The sequence below is a fragment of the Stegostoma tigrinum genome, chromosome 1 (assembly GCF_030684315.1).
Source record: "Stegostoma tigrinum isolate sSteTig4 chromosome 1, sSteTig4.hap1, whole genome shotgun sequence".
In the NCBI taxonomy this organism is placed as follows: domain Eukaryota; kingdom Metazoa; phylum Chordata; class Chondrichthyes; order Orectolobiformes; family Stegostomatidae; genus Stegostoma; species Stegostoma tigrinum.
The window spans coordinates 191,592,914-191,605,713 of record NC_081354.1 but is presented as its reverse complement, the minus strand read 5'-3'; the positions used below and the strand labels follow the sequence as shown (position 1 = coordinate 191,605,713).

Here is a 12,800-nt window from a genome sequence, read left to right as displayed (position 1 = left end):
GATGAAACAGGAAAACATGTTTAAGACAGGTGCGCATGTTTGTGCGCGTGGCCATGATTAAATGACAGGGCAGACTTGATGGGCTGCATGGCCTAATTTTGTCCTGTATTTTGTTATCCCATGGTTATTTGCATCTAATTAAGTAAGCATTCATTTAAAAATTCTCATTTTATTTCATATCTTCCCAAAATCTCTCAACTTCCCTCTCTCTGTAATCTCCTCCACATTCGTCTGGAATTTTTTCTTTGCTTTCTTTATTCATTAATGGGATGAGGATGTTGCTGGCTAGGTAGCATTTATTTCCATCCCTAATTGCCCAGTGGCAGTTCAGAGTCAACCACATTGCTTTGGGCCTGGAGCTCAATGTAGGCCAAACCAGGTAAGGATGGCAGTTTCCTTCCCTAAAGGACATTAAGCAGATGGGTTTTTCCAACATTCAGTAATGGATTCATGTTCATTATTAGATTCTTAATTCCAGGTATTTTATTGAATTCAAATTCTGGCATCTGCTGTGGTGGGTTTCAAACCTGAGTCCCCATTATGTTATCGGGGTCTTCAGATTAACAGTCCAATGATAATACCACTAGGCTATTGTCTCCCCAGCATCAGTCATGAAAACGGAAGTTGCTGGAAAAGCTCAGCAGGTCTGACAGCATCTGTGAAGAAAAATCAGAGTTAACGCTTCGGGTCCAGTGACCTTCCTCAGAACTGGGTTCCCCAATGTCTTTGTTTGTTTAAATCTTGGGCATCCGGTTTAAATTGCATCAGCAACACCTTGGCTAATTGTCAAACTTATGCAAAGTGAATAAATCACAGATTGAGATCTGATTCCAGAGTTATTCTGCACACAAGCTGCTCTGGTACTTCCAGGTGTCTTTCTGGAGAAGTTGTGGCTAGCTAAATTCCCTTTACTGGAGACACTGGACTGGATTTTAGTGGTAAAGTGGATGTGTTTTCAGCACATATATTGCTGAGAGAAATTGTAAAGAAAGCCAGAGGGAATATGGGCTCTGGCTTCATGCCAGGTCACATATTCTCTTTCATTATCGCTCTCTTGCTCTCTCTCCCTCAGAGTGCAGAATTGCAATCATCTTATTCTACACAGACACTTGATCATGTGTGTGTTCTCTGTCTCATGAGCTCTCCGGTCTGTGTGACTTCATCCAAACTCCCTTTTTGCTGTTGCATCCAGCGGCATTTCCTCAGCAGTGTCTCATTTTAAAAAGTTCAAGCTTGATTTGTATGGGTCCACATTGTCTTTATTAGAAGTAGCTTTTGCATCAGAAACTTTTCTCTCCATCTCTAACTCTGAGTCTCCCTTCTCCCAGATACCACTCCCTGCTTACTGAGGTTGGGCTGGGGAGATGACTTTGTGACAGGGAACAGTTTAGAGCAGTTTCTGGTTTGAGGAATCTCTGTAATTCTCCCCTTTCTCTCTGATAGGTGCAAGATCTGCTGAAGATATATGTTACTCATTTACAAATAAAGCTGGAAGCCCCTTTGGAAACTGTGGCAAGAATGAGAATAATGATTACATCAAGTGCCAAAACAAGTATGTTTGGCTGAAAAATTTGGCTTTTATCGAATTGCTTGGAATTTTATATCAAACATAATGTTGACAATATATATGTTTCATGTTGTTTCAAAATTCTGGTTTAAACAATCATGCTACTGGTGAGACCAGAACCAGAACATTGTGTGCAGTTCTGGTCGCTATGTTACAGGAAGGACATAATTGCTCTGGGGAAACTGCAGAGAAGTTTTGATGAATGAATTAATACTTTATTTATTGTCACACATACCTTGAAGATACAGAGAAAAATGTCTTGTTGCCACAATCTGGTGCCATTTACTACACTGCTTCCAGGGCTGGAGAATTGTAGCTGTTTGGAGAGATTAGAGATGTTGGTGCTATATTCCTCGTAACAGAGAAGGCTGACAGGTGATGAGATTGAGGTATAAAAAAATTGTAAGGGGCAGAGATAGAGTAGACAGGAAGAACTTGTATCCCTTGGCAGAGAGTTTAAAAAGTAACAGTGACAGGAAAAAAAAACCCTGAACTACCTGTTGCCTATAACTTTAACGCACCATCCTGTTCCCTGGCTAACATCTTTGTCTCTGGTTTGCTGCAGTGTTCTAGCAAAGCTCAACGCAAGCTGAAAGAACCTAATTTTCCACTTGGGGACCCTGCAGCCCTCTGGACCCAATATTGAGTTCAATAATTTTAGGGCCTAAACTCTCCCATGTCCCAGCCCCCTAACCGACACACCAGGCCTTGAAAGCCCATCATTACACACCACCTATTATTAGTCACAAATAGCCCCCTTTAACAACTATTCACCCTCCGAGCCTGATCATTATCAAATCTTTGTAAGTCCAACTGCTCTTCTCTATCTTGAGGCTATATCCTATGGCTCACTCCCGACCCATCCCCCTTCTTTTTTTTTGCATTTAACTGATGTTTCCCCAGCCACCATCAGTTCTGAGGAAGGGTCACTGGACCCAAAATGTTAACTCTGATATTTTCTACACAGATGCTGCCAAACGTGCTGAACTTTTCCAGCAACTTAGTTTTTGTTCATAAACTAAGGGTCTTAGATTCCAGTGAAGTGCCAGAAAGATGAAAGGGGATGTGAGGAAAAACTATTTAATGCAGAGGATGGTCAGAGAGCCATACAGCATGGAAGTAGGATTTATAATCATCGAGCAAGCAACAATTTGATTGGAGATAGTCAACATGGATTCATCAAGGGCATGTCGTGTTTCACAAACCTCATTGAGTTTTTTGAGAAGGTGACCAAGCATGTGGATGAGGGTCAGGCAGTTGATGTTGTGTACATGGACTTTAGTAAAGCCTTTGATAAGGTTCCACGTGGTAGGCTATTGGAGAAAATGTGGAGGCATTGGATTAGAACATAGAACAATACAGTGCAGAACAGGCCCTTCGGCCCTCGATGTTGCGCTGACCTGTGAATGAATTGAAGCCCCTCCCCCTACACTATCCCATCATTATCCATATGCTTATTGAGGGAGATTTAGCAGTTTGGGTTAGAAACTGGCTTTCTGTATGAAGGCAACAAGTAGTGGTTGATGGAAAATATTCAGCCTGCAGTCAGGTCACTAGTGGTATGCCTCAAGGATCTGTTTTGGGACCACTGCTGTTAGTCATTTTTATAAATGACTTGGATGCAGGCATAGGTGGATGGGTTAGTATGTTTGCAGGTGACACGAAAGTCGGTGGAGTGGTGGACAGTGTGGAAGAATCTTGCCGGTTGCAGGGAGGTTTGGATGAACTGCAGAATTGGGCTGGAAGGTGGCAAATGGAGTTCAATGCGGATAAATGTGAGGTGATTCATTTTGGGAAGAATACTAGGAAGGCAGAATACTGGGTCAATGGAAAGATTCTTGGTAGTGTGGATGTGCAGAGGGATCTTGGTGTCCATGTACTTAGATCCCTGAAAGTTGCCACCCAGGTTGATAGTGCTGTTAAGAAGGCATACGGTGTGTTAGGTTTTATTGTAGAGGGATTGAGTTCTGGTGCCGTGATGTCATGCTGCAACTGTACAAAACGCTAGTGTGGCCTCACTTGGAATATTGCGTACAGTTCTGGTCGCCCCATTACAGGAAGGATGTGGAAGTATTGGAAAAGGTGCAGAGGAGATTTACCAGGATGTTGCCTGGTCTGGAGCGAAGGCCTTATGAAGTAAGACTGAGGAACTTGGGTCTGTTCTCATTGGAGAGAAGAAGGCTAAGAGGGGATTTAATAGAGACATACAAGGTGATCAGAGGATTAGATAGGGTAGACAGTGAGAGTCTTTTTCCTAGGATGATGACGTCAACTTGTACGAGGGGGCATAGCTGCAAATTGTGGGGTGATAGATTTAAGACAGATGTCAGAGGCAGGTTCTTAATTCAGAGAGTGGTAAGAGCGTGGAACGCCCTGCCTGACAATGTCGTTGACTCAGCCACATTAGGGGCATTTAAACAGGTAACAAAGCCTGGTGTGTCAGGTGGGGTGTCTGGGTCCTGGGAGAATTAAGGCCCTAAAATTATTAAGCTCAATATCGAGTCCAGAGGCCTGTAGGGTCCCCAAGTGGAAAATGAGGTGTTGTTCCTCCAGCTTGCTTTGGGCTTCACTGGAACACTGTAGCAAGACAGAGATAGAAATGTTGGCCAGGGAGCAGAGTGGTACGTTGAAATGGCAGGCAACAGGTAGTTCAGGGTCTTTTTTGCGAGCTGAACGTAGATGTCTGCGAAGCGGTCAGTCAATCATTTTCTCCCCTTTGGTCCAGGAACTCCCTACCTACGTCCGTGACACCATCCACGCCCTCCACCTCCTCCAGAACTTCTAATTCCCTGGCCCCCAACACCTCATTTTCACCATGGACATCCAGTCCCTATACACCTGTATTCCGCATGAAGATGGCCTCAAGGCCCTCCGCTTCTTCCTGTCCCACAGGCCCGACCAGTCATCCTCCACCGACACCCTCATCCGCCTAGCCGAACTTGTCCTCACCCTCACTAACTTCTCTTTCGATTCCTCCCACTTCCGACAGACAAAGGGGGTGGCCATGGGGACCCGCATGGGCCCCAGCTATGCCTGCCTCTTTGTAGGTTACATGGAACAGTCCCTCTTCCGCACCTACACAGGCCCCAAACCCCACCTCTTCCTCCGTTACAATGATGACTGTATCGGCGCCGCCTCTTGCTCCCCAGAGGAGCTCGAACAGTTCATCCACTTCACCAACACCTTCCACCCCAACCTTCAGTTCACCTGGGCCATCTCCAGCACATCCCTCACCTTCCTGGACCTCTCAGTCTCCATCTCAGGCAACCAGCTTGTAACCGATGTCCATTTCAAGCTCACTGACTCCCACAGCTACCTAGAATACACCTCCTCCCACCCACCCTCCTGCAAAAATTCCATCCCTTATTCCCAATTCCTCCGCCTCCGCAGCATCTGCTCCCACGATAAGACATTCCACTCCCGCACATCCCAGATGTCCAAGTTCTTCAAGGACTGCAACTTTCCCCCCACAGTGATCGAGAACGCCCTTGACCGCGTCTCCCACATTTCCCACAACACATCCCTCACACCCTGCCCCCGCCACAACCGCCCAAAGAGGATCCCCCTCGTTCTCACACACCACCCCACCAACCTCCGGATACAAAGCATCATCCTCCGACACTTCCGCCATCTACAATCCAACCCCACCACCCAAGACATTTTTTCCATCCCCACCCTTGTCTGCTTTCCGGAGAGACCACCCTCTCCGTGACTCCCTTGTTTGCTCCACACTGCCCTCCAGCCCCACCACACCCGGCACCTTCCCCTGCAACCGCAGGAAATGCTACACTTGTCCCCACACCTCCTCCCTCACCCCTATCCCAGGCCCCAAGATGACATTCCACATTAAGCAGAGGTTCACCTGCACATCTGCCAATGTGGTATACTGCATCCACTGTACCCGGTGTGGCTTCCTCTACATTGGGGAAGCCAAGCGGAGGCTTGGGGACCGCTTTGCAGAACACCTCCGCTCAGTTCGCAACAAACAACTGCACCTCCCAGTCGCAAACTATTTCCACTCCCCCTCCCATTCTTTAGATGACATGTCCATCGTGGGCCTCCTGCAGTGCCACAATGATGCCACCCGAAGGTTGCAGGAACAGCAACTGATATTCCGCTTGGGAACCCTGCAGCCCAATGGTATCAATGTGGACTTCACCAGCTTCAAAATCTCCCCTTCCCCCACCACATCCCTAAACCAGCCCAGTTCGTCCCCTCCCCACAATTCACCACACAACCAGCCCAGCTCTTCCCCTCCACCCACTGCATCCCAAAACCAGTCAAACCTGTCTCTGCCCCCCTAACCTGTTCTTCCTCTCACCCATCCCTTCGTCCCACCCCAAGCCACACCTCCATCTCCTACCTACTAAGCTCATCCCACCTCCTTGACCTGTCCGTCTTCCCTGGGCTGACCTATCCCCTCCCTACCTCCCCACCTATACTCTCCTCTCCACCTATCTTCTTTTCCCTCTATCTTCGGTCTGCCTCCCCCTCTCTCCCTATTTATTCCAGAACCCTCACCCCATCCCCTCTCTGATGAAGGTTCTAGGCCCGAAACGTCAGCTTTTGTGCTCCTGAGATGCTGCTGGGCCGGCTGTGTTCATCCAACCTCACATTTCATTATCTTGGATTCTCCAGCATCTGCAGTTCCCATTATCAGTGACTCAATCTACGCTTCGTTTTCCCAATGTAGAGGAGGCCCGAAACGTCAGCTTTTGTGCTCCTAAGATGCTGCTTGACCTGCTGTGTTCATCCACCTTCGCACTTTTGTTGTCTCAGATTCTCCAGCATCTTTAGTTCCCATTATCTCTGATACAATTTTAACCCCACTGTGAAGCTTCTTCCAGGGATGCCTAACCTGAGGCAGTTACCCTCCTCCCTTCAGACAAACCTGAGGGGATCTGTCTCCCACTGCAACGCTCTTGTAATCTCTTTGGCCTTGAAACTGCTCGACCATGCCTTGAAGCAAACCAGGCACCGCAGCGACATCACCTTCCTCAGCACCTGCCTGCAGAATTAGATCATCCCCAATGAGCTACCTTTTTCTGATGAAGGGTCTAGGCCCAAAACGCCAGCTTTTGTGCTCCTAAGATGCTGCTTTACCTGCTGTGTTTATCCAGCACCGCGCTTTGTTGTCCAGCATAACCTATGCTTCTTACACACGTCACTTCTGCTCCAGAAAAGATTCTGATGATCCAAATATGTGTATCCTGCACCAGCTGTTTAGCGACGCATTCATCTGCTCTAGCCCCCTATTCCTACCCTCGCTAGCACGTGGCACTGATAGTACCTCAGAGCACAAAGGGAGCGTGATTAGATGGGCCAATGAACCAAGGAATGGCAGATGGAGTTTAATCAAGATAAATGTGAGGTGCCTTGTTTTACTAGGATGTTGCCTGGTATGGAGGGAAGGTCTTACGAGGAAAGGCTGAGGGACTTGAGGCTGTTTTCATTAGAGAGAAGAAGGTTGAGAGGTGGCTTAATTGAAACATATAAAATAATCAGAGGGTTAGATAGGGTGGATAGGGAGAGCCTTTTTCCTAGGATGGTGACGGCGAGCAGGAGGGGGCATAGCTTTAAATTGAGGGGTGAAAGATATAGGACAGATGTCAGAGGTAGTTTCTTTACTCAGAGAGTAGTAAGGGAATGGAACGCTTTGCCTACAACGGTAGTAGATTCGCCAACTTTAGGTACATTTAAGTCGTCATTGGATAAGCATATGGACGTATATGGAACAGCGCAGGTTAGATGGGCTTGAGATCGGTATGACAGGTCGGCACAACATCGAGGGCCGAAGGGCCTGTACTGTGCTGTAATGTTCTATGTTCTATGTTCTGGAAAAGCAAATCAGGCAGGACTTATGCACCCAATGGTAAGAGGGCGGGAATGGGATACTGAGTTTGCATGATCAGCTATGATTGTATTGAATAGTGGTGCAAGCATGAAGGGCCAAATGGTGTATTCTTGCACCTATTTTCTATGTTTCTATGTCTTAGGGAGTGCTGGTGAACAAAGAGACCTCAGAGTGCAGTCTCAGGTAGACAGCATAGTGAAGAAGGTGTTTGGTGTGCTTGCCTTTATTGATCAGTGCATTGAGTATAAGAGTTGGGAGGTCATTTTACAGCCGTACAAGACATTGGTTCAGCCACTTTTGAAATGCCACGTCCATTTCTATTTTCCCGCGAGTGTTGGATGCTGTGAAACAATTTGTAGACTCATAGAGATACACAGTGCAGAAACAGATCTTTCGCTCTAACTTGTTCATGCCAAACAGATATTTAGATTAGATTCCCTACAGTGTGGAAACAGGCCCTTCGGCCCAACAAGCCACACTGCCCCTTGGTGCATCCTACCCAGACCCATCCCCCTATAACCCACACACCGTGGCAATTTAGTATGGCCAATCCATTTAGCCATGTGCAAACTCCGCACAGACAGTCGCCTGAGGCTCGAATCGAACCTGGGTCCCTGGCGCTGTGAGGCTGCAGTGCTAACCACTGAGCCACCGTGCTGCCCCAAATATCCTAAATAAATCTAGCCCCATTTGCCAGCATTTGGCTCATATCCCTGTAATCTCTTCCTGTTCATACACTCATCCAGATGCTTCTGGCAGGGCACTCCATACATGCACCATCCTCTGTTGAAAAAAGGTTGCTCCTTAGGCCCCTTTTAAATCTTTTTACCTCTTACCTTGAACCTATGCCCTCTAGCTTTGGACTCCCCCACCCCAGGGATAAGAGCTGGTCTGTTTATCCAATCCATGCCAGTTAGCAGAAAAGGCTAACACGAGGGGTCATAGTTTTAAGCTGGTTGGTGGAAAGTATAGAGGGAGGGTCTAGGCCCGAAACGTCAGCTTTTGTGCTCCTGAGATGCTGCTTGGCCTGCTGTGTTCATCCAGCCTCACATTTTATTATCTCAGTACCAGAAACTTGACTGTCAGTGCTACATGCCACTTGCGAAGATCTTTGCATCCTCGCTCTCCACTGGAGTCGTACCTGAGGACTGGAGAGAGGCAAATGTAATTCCTCTCTTCAAGAAAGGAAATAGGGAAATCCCCGGCAATTATAGACCGGTAAGTCTCACGTCTGTCGTCTGCAAGGTGTTAGAAAGGATTCTGAGGGATAAGATTTATGACCACCTGGAAGAGCATGGCTTGATCAAATACAGTCAACACGGCTTTGTGAGGGGTAGGTCATGCCTTACAAACCTTATCGAGTTTTTTGAGGATGTGACTAGTAAGGTTGATGAGGGTCGAGCTGTGGATGTGGTGTATATGGACTTCAGTAAGGCATTTGATAAGGTTCCCCATGGAAGGCTCATTCAGAAGGTCAGGAGGAATGGGATACAGGGGAACTTAGCTGCTTGGATACAGAATTGGCTGGCCAACAGAAGACAGCGTGTGGTAGTAGAAGGAAAATATTCTGCCTGGAAGTCAGTGGTGAGTGGGGTTCCACAGGGCTCTGTCCTTGGGCCTCTACTGTTTGTAATTTTTATTAATGACTTGGACGAGGGAATTGAAGGATGGGTCAGCAAGTTTGCAGACGACACAAAGGTCGGAGGTGTCGTTGACAGTGTAGAGGGCTGTTGTAGGCTGCAGCGGGACATTGACAGGATGCAGAGATGGGCTGAGAGGTGGCAGATGGAGTTCAACCTGGATAAATGCGAGGTGATGCATTTTGGAAGGTCGAATTTGAAAGCTGAGTACAGGATTAAGGATAGGATTCTTGGCAGCGTGGAGGAACAGAGGGATCTTGGTGTGCAGATACATAGATCCCTTAAAATGGCCACCCAAGTGGACAGGGTTGTTAAGAAAGCATATGGTGTTTTGGCTTTCATTAACAGGGGGATTGAGTTTAAGAGTCGTGAGATCTTGTTGCAGCTCTATAAAACTTTGGTTAGACCGCACTTGGAATACTGCGTCCAGTTCTGGGCGCCCTATTATAGGAAAGATGTGGATGCTTTGGAGAGGGTTCAGAGGAGGTTTACCAGGATGCTGCCTGGACTGGAGGGCTTATCTTATGAAGAGAGGTTGACTGAGCTCGGTCTCTTTTCATTGGAGAAAAGGAGGAGGAGAGGGGACCTAATTGAGGTATACAAGATAATGAGAGGCATAGATAGAGTCGATAGCCAGAGACTATTTCCCAGGGCAGAAATGGCTAGCACGAGGGGTCATAGTTTTAAGCTGGTTGGTGGAAAGTATAGAGGGGATGTCAGAGGCAGGTTCTTTACGCAGAGAGTTGTGAGAGCATGGAATGCGTTGCCAGCAGCAGTTGTGGAAGCAAGGTCATTGGGGTCATTTAAGAGACTGCTGGACATGCATATGGTCACAGAAATTTGAGGGTGCATCCATGAGGATCAATGGTCGGCACAACATTGTGGGCTGAAGGGCCTGTTCTGTGCTGTACTGTTCTATGTTCTATGTTCTATGTTCTATTCCCCAGAGAGGCCTTCACTCCCTACATTTTCCAAAACAGCATACTTGTTTGAGATGGGGGTAGCCACAGGAAACTCCTGCACTCCTTGCCTATCCCTCCTGTCTTTCCTCGAGGTAACCCATTCAGCTGTGGTTTTTCTACCTTCCTGAAACTACCATCCATCAAGATAGTACTCCTGCAAGATGGCAGCAGAGTCAGATGCTTCTGTAAGAACTCCTGTGCTCACCTGTTCTTTTTCCTCCTTTTTTTCCCCCGTTTCTTTTTCCTCCTTCTCTCCTCTCAGCACCGGAGCCGGCAACAAGTCCAGAGCAATGAGCCCTCATGCCTCAGAATGCCATGAGCAGCGAGTCCTGCAGCAGCTTGGGCAAGAACCCCGCAGCAGGATATGGGGAAGCAGTCATGGAACTTTGCGCAGGTAGCGCGTAGGAACATGCAGCCTGAGACGGCGACGGAGGGTCTGCAATACAAATCCTGGTACAGCGTGACTTACCTGGTTGCTGTTTAGTGTCGGTGAGGAGCGGACTGGAGGCTGGAGTGATACAGGACAATTGCTGTACTTGGGCCTGGCGCCACATGCTGAATTGCGTTTATTGGACTGTAATTTAAATCCTTTTCACCATGTTGCAGCTACCTCTATAAGTAATTCTTACGCTTTCCTTTAATTGCCTTTGTGTAAGACCACTTTAATCGGTAAGATTTGTGCCTAGGTACTTATACCTAAGATGGTGCCATTAAAAGGCAGCCATTGTGAAAACTTTTCACTGCACTTCTACACTTCTGTATTGCAGTACAAGTGACATTAAAGGATATTTTATCCATCACAGCCCTGACTCCTGTAAATTCCTCATTGTCACTAACTACCACTCCAACCTATTCATGCAATCCAATAGGATTCACAACCAGATTTGTGTTTAGATGAGCACAGCCTTACTGTGCCAATTGCTGAGTCTCAAAGCTCTGATTTACTGTGTTGTCTGAGAAAGTCTGAGATTGCTCACATTGTAAGCTGATGTCACAAGATGTTCAAGCCTCAGCCATTCCGAGTTGATAAGATGCAGGGCTGTGTGTGGAACAGGAGCTGTTTCCAGCTGGTACCACTGCTGCTGTTGTTTCACTGTCATCCTTTGGGAAACATAGGATCGCTGATCGGCCTCAATTTAACAGCCAGAAGACTGGCCAAGCTGGCCATAATGCTAACTAATGTCAACTAGTGTACATGAAGCTGAAAGTTGTTTGTCTCTCTCCTACAGAGATGTAAAGTGTGGGAAGATTCAGTGTAAGGGTGGAAATTCCTCTCCAGTCCGGGGAGGGAATGTACACTATTCCACCACCGAATTTGTGATTAACGGTGTGCAAATGAAATGCAGGGGGACATTTTCGAATTTACCTGACTCCATTTCTCCAGACCTCATTCGACAAGGAACAAAGTGTGGAGACAAGAAGGTGAGTCATTCATAGTCACTAGAATGTAATATTAAATAAAAATTTGAGGAAGAGACATATCGGACTCAAAAGTTAGCTTTGTTTCTTTCTCCACAGATGTTGCCAGATCAGCCGAATTTCTCCAGCATTCTCTGTGTTTGCCTTGAAGTTGTGTTAACTTCCTCTCCTTCACATTACTCCCAAATTCCCTTTATATTCTCCCTATCTTTGCCATTTCTCATTTCCTCATTCTCAGGCAACATGAACTGCATGGCCCTCATCTATCATCATCACGACCTTCATCTAACAATTTCAACATCTTCATCAAACTGCTTCACCAACTAATAAACAAGGAATATGTACTGATAGTATTTCAGGCGAAAATTTGGATTTGGATTTGGATACAGGTTAAGAAAGGAAAAACTAGAGGAACTGATGTGTACCCAAATCAGGGAAAGATGTAAAAACAGCAGGATTCTGGAGCATAGATAACACAGTGTGGAGCTGGAGGTGCACAGTGGGCCAGTTAGCGTCAGAGGAACAGGAAAGTTGACTTTTTGGTTCGGGACTCTTCTTCAGAAATGGGGGATGGGGAAGGGAGATCTAAAATACCAGAGTGTTGCAGTGGGAGAGAGATCTACTTCGGCTTTTCTAGAGGGAGGAGGGTAAGTTCTTCAAAGCCGTCATCCCTAGAAGAGGCTTTGCAGTGGGGTTATAACTTAGTCAGAGATAGTAAGAACTGTTTGAGTAATTTTAACTTTCCCAATATTGGCTGGGAGTCCTTTTGTGCCAGGGGCTGAGAAGTAGCAGAATTTATTAAGTGTGTCCGGGAGGGTTTAGAATATAGAACATAGGCCGGTTCCTGTGTTTTACTGTTCTATGTGCCCACGATGTTGTGCCAAACATGACACCAAATTAAACTAATCCCTTCTCCCTCCCTTGGCCCAATCGTATCTGCCAGCACCACCATCACCATCCCAGGCAGAGTGTTCCTGACTCCTGCTACACTCCATGCAAAAAACTTGCCCCTCATGTCTCTGCTAAGCTTCCCCCCCAACCTTAAAGCCATGTCCCCTAGTATTAGACACCTCAACTCTGGGGAAAGAGATTCTGGCTGTCAAACCTATCTATGCATTTCATAATTTTGTAGACTTCTATCAGGGCATCCCTCAGCCTGTGCATTTTTTTCTATTCATTTTGTGGGATGTGGGCATTGCTGGCTGGCCAGCATTTCTTGCCCAGCCCTAGTTGCCCTTGAGAAGGTGGTGGTGAGCTGCCTTCTTGAACCATTGCATTCCTGCTGCTGTGGGTTGGCCCACTATGCAATGAGGGGTGCGGGGGGGGGGGGGGGGTGTATCCAGGATATTTACCCAGCG

General features: G+C 46.9%; 1 protein-coding gene across 7 annotated transcripts in view; it reads left to right on the top strand.

The window, feature by feature from the left end:
• LOC125467654 (disintegrin and metalloproteinase domain-containing protein 12-like) overlaps positions 1-12,800 on the top strand; it is a 243,940-nt gene that overhangs the window by 134,600 nt on the left and 96,540 nt on the right. For all 7 annotated transcript variants that reach the window (XM_059650847.1, XM_059650852.1, XM_059650849.1 and 4 more), the window contains 2 exons: positions 1,444-1,552; positions 11,253-11,445. In XM_059650847.1, coding sequence (XP_059506830.1) covers positions 1,444-1,552; positions 11,253-11,445 — 302 coding nt within the window. The remainder of the gene's footprint in view (positions 1-1,443; positions 1,553-11,252; positions 11,446-12,800) is intronic.